At 36.7% G+C, this 18,021-nt stretch overlaps 2 protein-coding genes across 2 annotated transcripts in view; one reads left to right on the top strand and one right to left on the bottom strand.

Moving 5' to 3' along the window:
- LOC144437942 (uncharacterized) overlaps nt 1-7,932 on the bottom strand; it is a 12,014-nt gene extending 4,082 nt beyond the window's left edge. The window contains exons 1-12 of the mRNA XM_078126975.1: nt 7,701-7,932; nt 7,235-7,362; nt 6,391-6,609; nt 5,981-6,083; nt 5,358-5,449; nt 4,296-4,538; nt 3,816-3,897; nt 3,291-3,391; nt 2,585-2,773; nt 2,068-2,140; nt 1,550-1,647; nt 585-791 (exon numbers count right to left, since the gene is read on the bottom strand). Of these exons, the coding sequence (XP_077983101.1) occupies nt 585-791; nt 1,550-1,647; nt 2,068-2,140; nt 2,585-2,773; nt 3,291-3,391; nt 3,816-3,897; nt 4,296-4,538; nt 5,358-5,449; nt 5,981-6,083; nt 6,391-6,609; nt 7,235-7,362; nt 7,701-7,932 (1,767 nt within the window). The remainder of the gene's footprint in view (nt 1-584; nt 792-1,549; nt 1,648-2,067; nt 2,141-2,584; nt 2,774-3,290; nt 3,392-3,815; nt 3,898-4,295; nt 4,539-5,357; nt 5,450-5,980; nt 6,084-6,390; nt 6,610-7,234; nt 7,363-7,700) is intronic.
- A 3,736-nt stretch (nt 7,933-11,668) lies between these two features.
- Nucleotides 11,669-16,999, top strand: LOC144438224 (uncharacterized). The gene is made up of 8 exons (XM_078127266.1): nt 11,669-11,891; nt 12,557-12,658; nt 13,282-13,491; nt 14,235-14,372; nt 14,781-14,841; nt 15,633-15,700; nt 16,038-16,132; nt 16,612-16,999. Exons 1-8 carry the CDS (start codon nt 11,859-11,861, stop codon nt 16,733-16,735), a joined length of 831 nt encoding a protein of 276 aa, XP_077983392.1. The 5' UTR covers nt 11,669-11,858; the 3' UTR covers nt 16,736-16,999.
- Nucleotides 17,000-18,021: the final 1,022 nt, after the last annotated feature.

The following is an 18,021-nucleotide window of genomic DNA, read 5'->3' as shown; positions in this document are numbered from 1 at the left end:
GAACTACAGTGGTCCATGTTAGGATGATGTGATCTTAGCATGTAGGTCCTATTTATCCGTTATGGTGGTGGTACAAAATAGTTATTTACAGACAAGGTATTACTCTGAGGTGTGTGATAAATACTTGGCTGGTTGACCCCGTAAAATATATGCCTAAAACAATGAATAATCTTCTGTAACCGCCATGTCGAATCCCGTAAACTGTGACTTGATAGTTAAGGAAAGCCCGTATGATTCCTTCTACCAACGTACAAAATGATTCTGGTTGATAAAATAGTGCACCTTGATAACTTAATCATATCAACATTGAAAGATTGTAGCGAAGCTCTACTACACTTGACATGTGTTCGGCAATATTAGAAGACTTCCTGCAGGGGTTTATGGGAAATCTCTTGCGATGACATCTTTTTTTTTTTTTTTTTTTTACCGCAAACTCCTTGTCTTGACAAATGCAAAGAGTGTCAAGAATAAACATTATGGTACATAAATGGTGTCAGCAGTATATTTTCCCATAAACCCTTGCATGAAATCCCGAAAATGGCTCAACACACGCCTTTACTGAATCATTAATTACATTCACTTACATCAGATCTAGACCTTGTTTCAAAATACGTCGGTTCTTCATTTGCATATTTTTCATCTTGCCGTATGTCATCAAAAGTAGATACATTCTCTGATATGGTTGAATGTTGTTCTGGACATTTAATTCCAGACTCCGATTCAGCAGTGGTGTTTATTTGTCCAACCGTTTTGACATTGGATAGATATGTTGCAAGCACTTGTACATTGTCCTTTGTTAGTACAAAATATAACAGAGATAAGATAATATGCATTACACCATGCATAAGCGATAAATATGCCCTGGTCGTCCTACGTCATGACAACGTGCGTCTACGTCACGACAACGAGTGTCTACGTCACTGGTTCTGCTGTGTTCGTAATATGAGTAAAAACGTTCAAAATTGTCATTACTTTCCTCGGGTTTTCTTTGATAGTACTGGCGCTGGTATAATTATGTTATTCTCCAATATTTTTCTTCATTCAGCCAGTAAATACTCTTGACCTAAAGGTTTTATCACTACGAGTCGCTAGACGAGTAGTGAGAAAGATCACTTAGGTCAAGAGTATTTAACCTAAAGCTTGCTGAACGAAGAAATATTGGAGAGAATAACATCTCCGGAAGGTCAGCAATCCCATTCCAAACACACACAACTATACAATACAATAATACAAACATTAAAAACTACGTGAAAAAGAATGGTAAAAAATGTGTGTTGAATCGTTGAAGATATTTATACATTCCTGTAATCAATATCTGCGAAATTCATCCATATAAGTTTAACATTTCTATCCCGTTTTATAGACGCTATTAAATTTTCGTAGTTTTAATTGTTGATCGTCTTTCGGTCTTTACAATATCGGTAAATATTTTAAAAATAGTTGGCCCAAGGAAACAATCAGATATTCACCTTAGAGTGTCTTACAGCTGGGAAGGCTTATAATGTATGTTTGCAATCTAATTTGAACACAGTCAAGATATAATCGTTACCTCAGTAAGAAGGTCACGTGCTCGTCTGATATCTTCTTCCTCGAAACCCATCTGTTTCAGGGTTTGTTCATTGTTTGTCCATTCATCTTTGGCCGTCCCTAGTGCCAATTTAATTTGAGATTAGATTGTGGTCAATATTCAAGATCAAATGATTGACATTAGTGTTATTTTAGACTTGTAATTCAGTAGATTCTGTTACTTAAATTAGCATTACGCCATTATCGTCTGGAAACGTAATTTATAATCTCAGTCCCTTCCCGGCCAACAGAACTCTAGCTTCTAAGATATGTCGTGTCGTTCAGCCAGGCGCATTATCAGGGACATGCTTATGGATAAATTATTTGAGTCGACGACTACATTTTCAACAACTTATTTTGCTCTTCGATAACTTATTTGATTCGACCACTACAAAATTTGCCATATTCAGATATAACCAATCTTCTCTTTGGGTGCTGGCACAACATATCTTACAGACTAACAATTCCTGTACAATAAAAATGGCACAAAAGAATAATTACCTTTGAGCAAATCAGTCGGTGATTCTATGGCTCCATCATTACCACTTCGAGCTTCGGCATATAGGAGACACTTCTGTAGGTAAGATATTGACAAAAAATGCTCCAGTAAACATTTCTTTTCGAATTAAAATGGCGCATTATACATCTTAGGATGTTATTTTGGTCTTGAATACTGTTGCTGATAGATGAAATATTTCAAAATGATTGAATTTTGTAATCTAATGCTGAGGAAAGACTACTTCTTTGTTAGCACATATGACACCAATCGACAGACGACCCATTAGTGAAACTCTATTAAATTACTCTAGATGTCCTTGATGAGTGAAACCTGTCAATATACATGTGAAACTCAATTTATGATTGATGTCATTAAAATTGGAATTTCGAATGATGGAAAAAATATGAATATAACCAAAGGAGTGCAAGATTAAAGGAATTGGTATATATGCATATATACAATGGAGAGATCGTGATAGACTTTTAATTTGTGAATTAGTAAAATCAATTAAACACTTACACCGTCGTTATCTTGCTCCTGGCCCTCTATTGAACAGCTAGGATCACTCGGTTCCTTAGCCAAAGGGTCAACACCAGAATCACGAGGGTTGTCTGTCACATCGGATTTCCTCTGCTTTTGTGACATTTTGTCTTCTTCACATTCAACCTCTGACAAGACGTTGGCAAGGAAAGTGATGTTGTGATGTGTCTGTAAAAAATGATAGCGATGTATAGTACAAACAGTCTGAATCACTCGACAGTTGTCAAATTCTCCTCGCGAAAATTTGGTAATATTTTTAATTGTCTTTAATTCTAATTATCAGTTCATGGATTTTATAAGACCACAGTAGTCGTAATTCACTCAGTAATATTACACAAATAAAACACGTTAACGACGACATATTTACATGTACCAAGAGCTGGTTCTGTCGTCCAAAATGTTGAACTAATAAAACCACTGCCTCGAGGAAAGAAGGTACACACATCAGGATAAATTCACATTATCTACCAGTTGGCACGTTAACGTAGCTGGTTAAAGCACTCTGACTAGTGTTTAGGAGTTTTGGGTTCAATTCCTACACATGTCACTTTTCTTTCCACATTTATAATAAATTCAAAACCTATGGATAAGTTGCATTATTTTATACATATCATTCATCCTTAAAGGTTCCGGGTGTCACTTCGTTGCAAATTATATAAAAATATATACTGTAACAAATATTTACCCCAGGAAACTTTTCCAGTGCATATCGAACCAAAGGTCCATCGAATCCCATCTCTATAAGCTGTTGTTCTATGTCTCCTGTACTTTCTCTGTCGTCTGCGTCTGTTATAAATAGAAACTACATCTTTATCACAATTTTAGAAAGGGCCAGTCATAGATGGCCCTGATGGATAAACGAACTTTGTCTCAAAACTCACGACAATTGATCTGTTTATATTATGTGAAAAATATGCCAGCTAATTGCAAATAACATCGAGAATCCAATTTATGATAACAAGCTTACAGAAACGATTTTTTTTTTTGCAGAAGCAACGTAACAAGAAGCCATCGAGGATATGATAATTTACACTATTTTTACGTCATTGAAGTTGTAACTTTTAATATATATAACGCAGATACAAAATTCTACCTTTTGAGCTAACATCTTAAATCCTGCACCCAATCATTTATATGAAAAGTGGATTAACTTGACCAAGTTTGAAGTGTAATGTGCGTTGATGGTCATTTGTTATGTGACGTCACTAACCTAGAGGGCGTTCCGATTGAGCTGTCGCTGCAGGTTCAATAATTGTACTCTCGAATTCACTGTCTTGAGGTTGTGTAAATGTCTGCAGACGATACAAGAAATTTGCTCCCCGACGTAAGAAACAAGATCGAATCACAAAACACATAATAATGATCACATATACTCATAAACAAATTGCGCATAGTGGTACTTTTGTAAGTATGTATGTAAGCACAGACAAGTAACACTTGTGTTACTTGTCTGTGATGTAAGTTATAAATTTTACTGAAATTACGACGAACACAAATGAAAACATCTTCTGAAAAATGAAACTATCTGCTCATTCAACTACAAAATCTGTTCACAAATCAATTATTACACAAATGCTGAAAATAAGAATTGCGACAAACATTATACATTATTTGACATTTGTCCGTGCACGTACGTTCACAGACATTTTAGTCTTTCGGTTCAAATCATTGTAGATTGCTACATACGTACATGAACGTCAGCAGTTGCTCGCATCGTGTTATATTTAATATCTCCATCTATCGCCCTCTCACGTCCACCATCTTCACAGAGTGGTGTTTCCCTCTCGGATTGAAGTTTTTGTGACGTACGCCTATCCACCACACGTTCTGGTAAAACGCTGGCCTCTTGACGGTGAGGCAATGACTTCCCACGTGACTCGTCACCTTCAGTATCCATTTCAAGTAACATATTGGTTAGGACGGTTTTGTTCTTCTGCAAGAAACGAGAACCAAAGGAGCAGACTTAATAGATAAGGAATGATGTGAACTTTTTTTCATATGTTTACACACACACACACACACACACACACGCACACACACACACACACACACACACACACACACACACACATATATATATATACATATACATTTCAAATTTGAATTGTGTGGTATACTTAAATGTGCTATGGTGTACATATTGTCTATGTGGGTAGAACTTGCAAGTACCTGACCACTAGTGATATGAGAGACATCTAAATGTTATTAAAATATGACAAACATACTGTTATGTTATGTTATGTTATGTTATGTTATGTTATGTTATGTTATGTTATGTTATGTTATTGTTTACTACGGTGTCCTATTATGTTTTATACTTAAAATGAAATTTACAAAAGAAAGAGCCACATCCAGTCCCCGGGCTTATAGGACACTAGGGAAAAAATGAACTAAAATAAATATATAAATATCACATACGTCTCAATTGAATGATTTTTTTCCTACAGTTTAAGGCCTTATATAGAAAGTTACTACACTACACTACACTACACTACACTACACTACACTACACTACACTACACTACACTACACTACACTGCACTACACTGCACTGCACTGCACTGCACTACACTGCACTACAGTATACTACACTACACTGCATTGCACTGCACCGCACCGCACTACACCGCACCGCACCGCATCACATCACACCGCACCACACCACACTCCCACACTACACTACCACACCCGTCATCTTAAAACTTTATTTTGTATGCTTATTTATTGACAATAACCCTAGTCTTATACTTACCATAGGGTATCTACGCAGGATGTTGTCAACTGCATCTTTCTCGAATTCCATTGAGTATAAATACCTCCGTTTTTCTTCTACAGTTGCCATATCTGTAAAATGAATGAAATCTTCATACTGAGATCATGTTTTGTCACGAAAACACTTGACAACCACCAACCATCAGGTGCATGACGTGATGCTGTGATTATTTGTTTACCCACTTTCATCACAAATCATTTCCAATACATACATACATACATACATACATACATACATACATACATACATATACAAGTGTAAAACAAAAAAACTTTCAACACATACATTGTCTATTTTTGGAAGTAAAAAGATACAGTCAAGTTGTTTTATTTAACCCAGAATCAAAGATAAATACCTATTTCTCATCCATACGGCAACTTTAAATTATATTGGTTACGGTTTATCGTTCAACTCTATTCCACCCAGAAAAAAATGAATAGACTGATCGATTCATGGTCGTAAACCACAGCCTCTAGATCTGATAACAGCAACGTCCAATTGCAAAAACACTCCTTTGACCACTCATTTATACAAGTAAAACGGTGCTTAGCTTATGCAACGCCACCAACGACGAATATTTAAGTCTAAAATATAGGACTAACCTTGTGGAAGTCTATGAGCGGACGACGCGATTTCATTTTCTTGTTCCCCAGATTGAACGATATTCCTAGCCGACACTCCACTGTCTTGAGGCCGCTTAGAGAGCTTTGGTAGCATGTACAGGAGAACGAAATTTCTTATTTCATCGAAATATCTAATACATATACAATCATGACTGATATTGCAATATATACAGAAAATTACTTCTACAGTAGCAAAATTGAATCCTAACAGTTTATGGCCATTGACAACTTTTGCTCTAATGCACATTTCGACTGCTGTGATTATTTGTAAAATTCGATTTGTGGAGTAGTCAATAGGTTACTCGTATTATAGTGGAATTTGGTATGGAAATAACGAAGTTAGTGCAGTTAGTCGGACTTTTACATGTAAAAGGGAGCTTTGTACGTACATGTACATCACCAGTTGCTCCACCAGTCGCAGTTATATCGTCCTCCGGCTCACTCCCAACACCTACGGACTTGTCAGCCTCGGACTGGCACTCCTTGAACTCGTGACTAGGTTCCTTAACAGTAACGAATCCTCGATAACTTGGTGGCGACTTTCTCGGAGATGCACCGCCCTCACTGTCCTTTTCCATTAAGATATTAGCAAGTTCTATTGGACTCTTCTACAAGACAACAAGCAATAAGTATATAATAATATACTAACAACCGTGAGGTGAACATCCAATGAATAATGCCCAACAAGTACTAGTAATACACTACCAACTTAGAACAACCAAGTCTCATATTTTCAAAAGTAATGCCACAGCTATATTATTGGCAAAGTATCGTTCAATCTAATCTCCAATACAAAAACAACCAACCAACCAACCAACCAACCAACCAACCAACCAATAACCAACCAACCAACCAACCAACCAACCAACCAACCAACCAACCAACCAACCAACCAACCAACCAACCAACCAACCAACCAACCAACCAACCAAACAAACAAACAAACAAGCAAGCAAGCAAACAGGGTTAATAGAGCAAATAGAACAAATACACAACTAAGCATTGTCAAGCAAAATACATCTTTGGGGTTACCATATCACAGTATTCAGTATCAATCATCTATTTTACCACATGCCTGGGTCACTGAATTCGAACAGCTCACCCTCTCTACTCTGTTTTGCGCACATCTTTTCATTTATTCCTATTGTGATAGACACTTGATCCTGTGGCATGACTATAATAATATAACATTTCACTTTCTAAAATGCTTGCTCTGCAAAACAATTCACTTACCTGTGGGTATTTCCCTACAATTTGATCAACAGCATCTTTAGGAAATCCCATTGAAAGGAGTTGCATTCTAATTTCGTACTCGGCTTGCTTCGCCGTCTTGGCCAACACCTCACCTTCGTCACGTGCACCTGCATAAGAATATTGCTTTGATAACAAGACATATATTAGACTTTGTATGTATGTATGTATGTATGTATGTATGTATGTATGTATGTATGTATGTATGTATGTATGTATGTATGTATGTATGTATGTATGTATGTATGTGCGTGTGTGCGTGCGTGCGTGCGGGCGGGCATGCATGCATGCATGCATGTATGTATGTATGTATGTATGTATGTATGTATGTATGTATGTATGAGTGTGAGTGTGTGTGTGTGTGTGTGTGTGTGCGCGTGTGTGTGCGTGTGTGTGTGCGTGCGTGTGGGTGTAATTTGATTTACTTGCAAATCAACGCAGACATTACCTGGATTAACCAAATCACTAGATGGTTCACGAGTTGGTCCATGTTCGCCATCGTTGTCATCAATGTCATCATCACCAACCACACGGCCTTCTCCGTAGTGAACGATGTGACCTTTATCTCCAAATATTAAATTACCACCGCAAATTCTAAAGTAGTTTTTGATGTATGGTCGTGGTGCACGTGCTGGGTGCTTCTCCTTTGACGAATCTTTAACAGTGCTGTCTGTACACATATCTGTATTGTATACATGTTGATCATAAGGGGCCTTCAGTAATTACAAGGGAGGGAGGGCCGGGGGAAAATTAAGTTTGGATTGTTGCATAAAATTTGACCCTCCCCCGACTCCGTTGTGCTAAGAAGACCTCCTTCAACTTTCTTTCTCTAAAGCATGACCCTCCCCTATTGAAACACGAGCTGTCGGATACATGTAAAAGGACACGAGTCCCAGAATGAATGGTAAGGAATCTATCCCACCGCTGCCCCAATGTTGAAAGTTTTAAAGGCATTGAATAATTCCTCACTACTACCGCCATGTGGATGTGTGTGTGAAGGCACGGCATTAATAAATACTTTTGTTTGGATCTCATAGGCTGAGCTGAAGACCACAATTCAACTCCAAATGATTAGATTGGCACACTCCTGACATCGTCGGAAGTGAGGTCAACATCCCCACAACATTATCCATAGTTATCTTACCCAACTACTCCAATTTTACACATGTGAGACCCACTCCTCTCCTCACACCACAACTGACTATTAATTCATTACATGGTAGTCACAGCAATTTGATATAGGACGATATCATTGTACCTAACCCTGACCCTAATTCCAACTCTAACCCTAACCTAAATGCAAGTAATGGGACTTGGAACCGGTGGCAGCGATGGGATGACAAAGAGTGAAATAATGAAATGTTAGACAATACAATGAGTCAAAGTAAAAGTGACCCTCCCCCTAATCCCATTTTCTAAAATATGGCCCGATGGAAAAGTCTACTGACCCCCCCCCCCCAGGCCGCAGAAACTCATCGGTCCCTAAGAAGGTCGCATTCAAACAAAAATGACAGTCATACATACATACATACATACATACATACATACATACATACATACATACATACATACATACATACATACATACACACACACACACACACACACACACACACACATACATACATACATACATACATACATACATACATACATACATACATACATACATACATACATACATACATACATACATGCAGGCAGGCAGACAGACAGATCGACAGACAGACAGGCAGAAAGATAGATAGATAGACAAACATACTGCGGTTTATTCAGAAATACGTTATTGTGCCAATATACTAAGAAGACACGGAAATTGATTACTTACCATCCAAAACCTTTGAAATTTTTCGGCCTTTTTTTTTTCACCCAATTTATCAGATCATTGGCTAAGTCGGACCTGGAATATACATTATAAATACAAAACAGGTAAATTGGGACATGCCTATTCAATTCAGTGATTATTAATGCTATCAAAATCAATTTACTCACAGTCGTTTCGCCTTTTTAAAAATGAAAACCATGCAAATATGACAAAATATACAGATCATGCCATTTTCGTCTTCTAACTATAGTCGCTGAGTTCGTTGGTATGAAAAAGGGTGATGTTTGATATAGTGGGCTATCATGCAACAGCAGCTAACCTGTTGTCCAAGACAGTTTCATCATATCGGCCTACAAGTACTCACTTGATAGCTTGAAATGTGCTCGGTTTCGACGCATCATCCTTGGCGGTCTTATCCACATCTTTTTCCTCCACTGATGTGTGTTTTTCTTCAGCGCAGATGTCTAAGATCAGTTCATCGTGTCTCCACAGAAGGTAGATTAAATCTATTCTGAGACTTTCCTTTAAAGCCTCGAACAATTTACCCATTGTGGCGCTGTCGTCGTCTTGGAAACACTGCAGTAGCGCGGCTGCTGCTGTCGGATCATCTTGTTCATTCAGTGCCTGGACAACGCATTTGTCGAAACCAAGATTCTTTGCTAAAAGTCTCCAATTTAAAAACATTGAATTTTTCTCGCTTAACTTTTCGGATAGGGCCTGCACACATTTTCCAGACAGATTGAATTGTTTTAATTTGCGATCCAGATTTAGAGGGTGATTCCAGTTTTTCTGAAATTGTAGCAAACGTTCCAGTGATTGCCGCCGTCTTTTAGCGTAACCATGGGCAACTAACACGGATTCTGCATCACTTCGTCCAATCTTTTGTAAGGCCGATTGCAAACTTTGCCAATTGGGCGATTCTGTAGCACCCAAATACAGAACTAAGACAAATTCCGTGGGGCTTAAATTATGTTCTATACATGTTTTTTCTGTTAATTGAATCAGCTCTGTGTCAAATCCCAGATGAGCAGCAAACTTTGGCCAGTAGATTTCGGACTTATATTCGTTGTCCAAGTACCTGGCCAAATCACATCGACATTGGTCGGGTAGAGGATGTTCTCTCAAATCTGAAATAGTACAGTACGTGTATATGGTACGTTGCACTGAAATCAGGGCTCGATGCGATTAAATCGGTGTTACTATGAACTGTCTATCTGTCTGTCTGTCTGTCTGGCTGTCTGTCTGTCTGTCTGTCTGTCTGTCTATGTCTCTCTCCACGCACACACAAATATATATATATATATATATATATATATATATATATATATATATATATATATATATATATATATATATATATATATATATATATATATATATATATATATATATATATATACATAACAAAACAGCTTTAAGAAAACCCTCCAATTGCAGCTAGTATAGTTTTAAAACAAGAGTAGATCGACAAATGAAAAACGTAATAACAAAGTCACTGGAACATGCCACCATCACCGCGACGTTATCAATAGTTAACGTTACTACTACATGTACGCATAGGTAGCGCGAAACAGCGCAGACTAGTATGAACACAAGGGTCAATGGAACTCCGTCTAGGGGTACTTATATTGCAAAAATGGCCAGCTATACTTGGCACAACAAGCTTTGAAATGTGAAATGAAAGTAAAATATACTGGAAATTTTGAAGGTATAAACAAAACCTCAACGGAAGTAGAGCATCATATAAAAGGTTATGATTGCAAAGAATATATTTTTAGATTGTTTTCTTATGTAGAAAGTTGTTTTATTATTGAAGCTAATTCTCGTACCAGGCCTAGGAATAATTTTAACTACACAATATATGTGTGTATTCTGGTGTATACATTTTACAATCATACTCGTGGCTTACTTGTGGAGAAGTTTGCAAACACGGTGCCGTAATTTGTGTATGCATTTTCCCCATGTAATTGTTTATATATATATATGTACATACCCCAGTGAGGGAGGTCGTCCGACTCCTTCGCCATTTTGTGAATTTCAATGGTGGTTCCAGGAAGTACTGTCAGGTGAAATATTTACGTCAAGTAATAGTAAGCAACAGTTTGCTGTAGAATGAATGGTTAATTGTACGGTTACTGCATTTTAAGCGTCTGTATGCATACCTATAAGATTTTTAGAATCGGTGTTGAATGCGTCTTGAGTATTTTGATACGGTTGCAGTTGTGAAAAGTATGTCTACGTTCGCATTTGGTGAATATATAATTTGTCGAGGTTCAAAGTTTGCGAAAAAACACAATCTAAGTAAGTTAATTTTAAATCACAATTTTACGTCTAGGCCTAACCAAAAAAAGTAATCAGTTCTTGTTCAAACTATGTCCGTATGAAGCTCTTTTTCAATGATGAAACCAGAACGAGACAAAGAGAATATCGAAAAAAAAATACCTGCAGAAATATATAGGCGTTGAGCTATATCCAATGTAAAATACAATCATGGGAATTCCCGTGCATTCCCATATATAGGAAGTTACACGACATACAGCGCCCTCACACAGTGTTTTGCGTCAAAACGCTATAACTTCCGGGTACTGGAAAATAATATAACCCCTCGGAAGTCAAGCGATAGCGCTGTAAATGGTGATCAACCACAATAGTATCGGAAGTTAGCGACTGTGGGTGTTAATGTGCAATGTTTACTGTATCAGATTTAGCATTGCTTTAGCGGAAAATCTGTCTTTGGACTGGTATTTAGTAGTATATTGAAGATAGGGAACGAACGGTGACATGTTTGGAACGTCGACTGCTGTAAAACATTTGGTAAGCTTCTCTCCAGACTCCAGCACGAGTCCAGGCTCCTCTGTTAGATTCAAGTCACTCACACCGTAATAATCCATCTTAAAATATAACTGATAACACGGTTCCATCAAATAGGTAGCCTACAGACCACAGGTACTCGAATCAATGTGTAGAAAAAAAATGTATTGTAATTTGTATATAAATAAGTATACAATACATTTTTTTCTACACATTGATTCGAGTACCTGTGCTACAGACCAAGGGACATGCAAGAAAAAGGAACAAGTGCATTTACATATCACTGAAAAAAAAAAGAAATTTCAGTGTTATGAAATGATCGGATGACTGTGGTGATCCTGCAGAAGACTCCCTTGTCATGGTCGAAACCACAGTCACTTGTGAGCTAATAATAATATAATATTCAAGGATGGCCATAATACAAAATAATGAGATATTTACGAATATTCAATAGCATGTCAGCTCACAGGTTACTGTGGTCGAAATGTAGTACTATGTGGAAGTAAGCATTATAAAGATTATTAGAACCACAATACATTCTATTTCTTATTTTATTCAACTGCTAAAAAGCTACAGTGGGAAACAACACAGAAATTTAAATTTACAACTCATACAGATTTCTCTTACTGAGTTCTTGAAGTTAGGTGTCTGTATTTTGTTTATTGCAGGAAACTATCATAATTTTCTTGATATTGTCAATAAATGTATGTTGTTATGGTAACATATGTTCGAGACGCCACTCCAGAATAGTCAGGCAGATTCTGGAAGAGGTAAGTAAACATTTTTATACATTTGTTTTATACTTAGATGTTAGTGACTGTTTGGAAGTTTTAGTGTGCTTGAAATTATAGTGCCATGTCATCATTAAAAAAAATTACTAAGTTTAAAAAAAATTTCTATCCATCTGAAAATTGTGTACTTTGTATTCATTTGTTTGATAATACTCAGAGAAACACAATGAAAGTGATATTTGTGAAACAGTTGAACAATTGCAGAAATGACTGGAACTTTTGTAACCAGAATATGACTTAATATCATAACTAGACAATGCCCATAAGCTCACACAGGGTAGATTCATTTGTGACGGGCTGCCTCACGACGATACTGTAGATAGCGCCCTCTGCATGGAGAATGCGCATAGCATATTGAACACACATGCGTAGTCATTGCACCGCAATGCATCCTTGGTTAAAAGCACCAAAAAAATATCGCATAGTATATAGGACCCGCATGCGTACTAGTCATTGATCTGCCGCTGCGTGAGCTATTACAGCTTCTGAAAACATCCTTACCACCCTCACAATACATAAAGGCACCACTGAATGTCTGATTTGCCAAAGCTTCTTATGAATTCTACCCAAATAACAAACAATTGTGTGCATTTGTGTTGCAGCATTTTTTCAACCACTACATAGATGAAAATACAAGTTTACCTGAATCATGTGCATTCAAGCCGTCAAGAGATCTGTACCTTGTCAGTGAACAACACAAGAGACAGGATAGCGCAACTAAATGGTCATGTGAGTTCTGTGGCAAGGCCTTCATGACAGAACATACACTGGATGCTCACTTTGACAATAGACATTCTGACAAGGTCCTTCAGGTTTGTGTCGTACATTATCATACTTACTTTTGTCCTTAACGTGATCTTTAGATAGGACCTGTAGTATCACATGTATAACAGTAACAGGACTGGCAGGGATAGTGTGATAGAAAGGGTAAAATAGACACAAACTAAAACTATTGTTGCAACATATGTAATGTTAGTCTGTAAGATACATTTGTACCAAGCTATTTATATTATTAGCCAACACTCAACTGAGTGGTTGAGAAGCCTGATAGGGCTGAACAACATGACATATCTTACAGTGTAGTGTGATATAAGCTTGCAATGAATGATGATGCAATTTCATCCACAGTAGAGTAGCGTCTCTGATAGCAAGTTTTCTTCAAGTGAGCACACATTTATCCAACCTAGCTCAGTGTTTACACTATCTTGATTACTGAGGGAGTACATCCATCTTAACAACCAAGGCATAACTATGTACTATCACCCTCGTGTGTAATCTACAACAATCAACATTCAACAATAATTTTAGTGTGTGTCTTATATTAGTTTGCGTATAGCTTGACCTCCATTATCCCATTATAAATAGTAGTATTCTCCTTTTCTGTGGTGACTACAAAAGCTAGTAATGCACGCAGACATAAAAGTATTAGTCCATATATCTCCCCAATTTTGTACTCTCAATACAGCTTGATTAGGTAAATGGGTTGTCATGACAGATGTGCCAATGTGATGAAATGTATTGATAAAATGTTTGTGTTATTTGTGTTATTTTGTAGGCAGACAATTCAGTGTGTTTAGCAGACTACTGTGACTTCCTTCGATGTGATATTGTGTCAGGAGTGAGGAAACCAAGTTACTGGGATGAAGCACTTTGTAAAGAATCAGAAGTTGTTGTCCTCAGGGAGAAATGTGAGGTGAGTCATAGCGCCCTCACAGTCAAAGTAAGATAAGTCTAGCCTAGAAGCAATTAATATCATTTATACAGAAGTCGTGATAGTTACACATCTTGTTTACAAAAACATTCCAGTTTTCAGGAGGAATAAACTTGTACAAAGTGAGTGAATTACACAAAGATGCAGTGACCGAGTCAAAAAGCATTTTTTTTCGAGGAGACTCTTAGGTTTAAATAGTTTATCAAAAAATTGTGCACAAAACGGAAGCATATGAAGCACATATATATGTATCTTGGAAAAGAACACACTGAGAACAGAGTAGACTATGTTGTCACCTTGTTACCCTAACTTGACAGTCAATGTTAAGGAGAATCTACATATGTTGTATCGATAAACTATGATTTTAAATTGGATTGGTTCCTTCACTAGGCTATGGTCAAGTCGTGTGTACCATTGACACTTATTGGAACAGCAAGATATGATTTTCAAAGTAAGTTCAACAACATACCACTTTGTGTAGCATATGTAGATGTAGCTGCTCACGTGAAAATCTTATTTTGTCATTTTGACCCGCAACAAAAATATATTTTTATTAGTGATCATATTGGTACTCATATACAGAACAAGCTCAGAACATTTCCGAACCATGTACTGGGAAACTTTCTGTAGGTGTTTGAAGTTATAGCCAAGAGACTTGTCTTGGTGTTATTATCTCAAGAAGCTCTCTTCGCCGTGCCAAGTGTAAACCTTTTATGTAATCATGGCCCCCCCCCATGTGACTTAAAGTAGGAGGGTTGCCAATATATGCATGATCATTTATATTTAGCAGAGTAGTAATTTCAAAGTCAAAACAGATGGCCAAACTTCCTTGGCTTGGTGTAGAGTTCTTGAGATAGTAGCACCAAGACAAATCTCTGGCCATGGTGTAGAGTTTGAGATAGTAACACCAGGACAAGTCTCTGGGTTATCAAATTCAAGGATAGGTTCCAGGACCCCCAAACCGTCCATATCCCCTCCCTATCCCTCAGATAGAAGTTGTAGGTTTTTTTTTTTTTATCATGAGCATGTAAAAGAGGTTACTTTAATTAATGATTGGATTTCAACTACAAAAGTTAAAAGACAAAGGAATTCTAATTGAGCTGATGACTGAAATGTCAATATTTACAAAAGGTTGTCAGAGAACTTGTTATGTTTGTGGAGTTGATAAACTTGGAAGTCTGTCAAATCAGTGTGTACAGGAGATGATAAAAAATATAATTGTCAATTTTGACATCTTTTCAGGAAAGATTAAAGAGTCTTTATGTTCGTATCTTACGTGTGAAAAATATTGGGAAGTGCCTTTGAAAGAGGTAAGAATCATTTAGAAATACACCATAAAGTAGGTATGTTGGCTGAGGAAATGAGTTGTCATGGCAGCCAGTTTGTCATCTGGTGAGTCATATCCAAAGTATGCATGCTGTTGTTATAACTCAATGACAACAGTTTACCCATTTGTAGGAAAATAAATAAATTGATTGCTAACCGTTTGTATCTTGAGCTTAATTGTCCCAGATAGTCTGATATATCTATCCTGCATGGTCACCATGAAGTGTTACATTATGTAACGGTGTAGTCTGTAGTGGTTACTTGTGTGTCATTGAAATTCATTATTCCACTTATCTATGTTTTACTCTTTATCTTCACCAGGGTTCAGCGTTTGGAATGACAGCCTATGTGGTTGCTGTGGTGCTCCTCTTTATGTTATTAATTGTCTACTATTTTGTTGTTTACAGTCATTTCTAGTAAGTAGATAAACTCATATCTTTTATCTAAACATTGACAAATTAGTCCCATTTTCACAAACAACTTTTCAAATTGTCTGCAATAATAATCCCCAGGTATAAATGAAAACAACTTTATCCCATGGTTTTCTGGTTTCTGACTTGATTCAGACAGACAGACAGACAGACAGACAGACAGACAGACAGACAGAGACATACACATACATAAAAACAACTTGATCCCATGGTTTCTAGTTTTTTACTTGATACATACATACATACATATACACACATACATACATACATAAACACTTTAAAACAAGTTAATGCCATGGTTTCTGACATGACACATGCACACACACACAAACAAACACACACAAACACACTCACATACATAAATACGTACATAAACAAACATACACATACACACGCACACACACACACACCAGAAATAAAAGAAATATTACATTTCTCTATTCATGTTTTCTTTCTCTCTATAGTACGGAACACTCCTTGTTGGATGAGAGTGATGGACTATTGAAAACCAGCAGACATCGTCATTACATCCTTAGTCCACCAGGGACATATGAAATGAGACAAAGATCACAAACACAGAACAGGTAGCCCAAGACATGGTGCGGTGTACATTGCAGACTTCTGGACTGTACTACACAACTTTCAATTTTTCTTAGCCCTTCAAAAGCTGACACCATATATTGAGGATGCATTTATGTCTTCAAGAACTAAGATTATCTGTTGAAAGTGTTTTAAAAAGTCAGTCCACAATGATATGTGGACATTTTCTACAAATTTTTCAACTTGAACTTGTGATCACACTACTTGCTTCCAAGTGGTTCTTGTTATTTATTTTTCACTGTTTTTTTTCAGTTGTCCCATTTTATGAAAAAATAATAAAATACCATTCAAAAATATATTTGTCTGCATCTTTGATATGATATACCTTCTTCCTGTGAATATATATCAAATAAAAATGCAAAAGTTCACCACTACAGGAGGATTTTTAAAAAAAAAAGATGAAAAAATAAAGAGAATTAATATTTCATGTATTTTCATAAAAAGGTGAAAATAACTGGATATTTTCTGTTTGTGATATGTTTCCAGCCACTTTTTTCTTTGCTTGAACCTAAAAGTACTGTCTGTATTAAACTTATTCAACATATAAACCCATGGTTTCTAGAAAGTCTATAAAATTATACCCTAAAATTTGGGTATTGGGCATGTAAAGGTTAATGTTCTTCACAAAAACCTGTGTCATGGCAACACGTGTCTACGTTGTTGGTTTTCTGGTGTTTAGAATATCAGGCAAAATGTTTAAAATAACCATTATTTTCCTAATTTTTCATAAATTATGCATCAGGAGGTATTAATATTGTTCTTCAATATTTTTGTTCATTCAGCCTGAAAATTCTCCTGACCTGAGTGTTTTGTCACTCCTTTATGTTTAACATGTAAGCTTCTATGGTCATTCATTTTTCCTTAGCTGAATGAAGAGAAACTCTGTAAACCAAGATCATTTCACTACTTGAACATTTTGAGATTTTTCAGTCTTCAGAGAGCTCTCAAAGACTAACTTTCACTAATTTCGTGTTTGTTTTCAATGGTCAGTTTTATGCCATACGGATTGGTTGGATGAAAATGTATAGTCTCATAAATGTAAATATTTGTATCAAAGATTGAAATCCATAAATTGTGTGGAAAGCATGTGTATTTTTAAAAAAACCAAGCAGTTTAAATGGACTCATGCTTGCTTGGCCAACTCAAACAGCGTCAAAGAAGAAATAAACTGCGCCCTCTTTGCGACTATGTATAAAATCCTTTGTCTTTTAGAACGAAAATGAAGTCAAGCCATGACCAGAAACCTTGCACTTTCATACGCACATGAAAACCCA

The sequence above is a fragment of the Glandiceps talaboti genome, chromosome 7 (assembly GCF_964340395.1).
Source record: "Glandiceps talaboti chromosome 7, keGlaTala1.1, whole genome shotgun sequence".
In the NCBI taxonomy this organism is placed as follows: Eukaryota; Metazoa; Hemichordata; class Enteropneusta; family Spengelidae; genus Glandiceps; species Glandiceps talaboti.
Note: the sequence above shows the minus strand (reverse complement) of the source record. Positions and strands in the feature narration are given on the sequence as shown.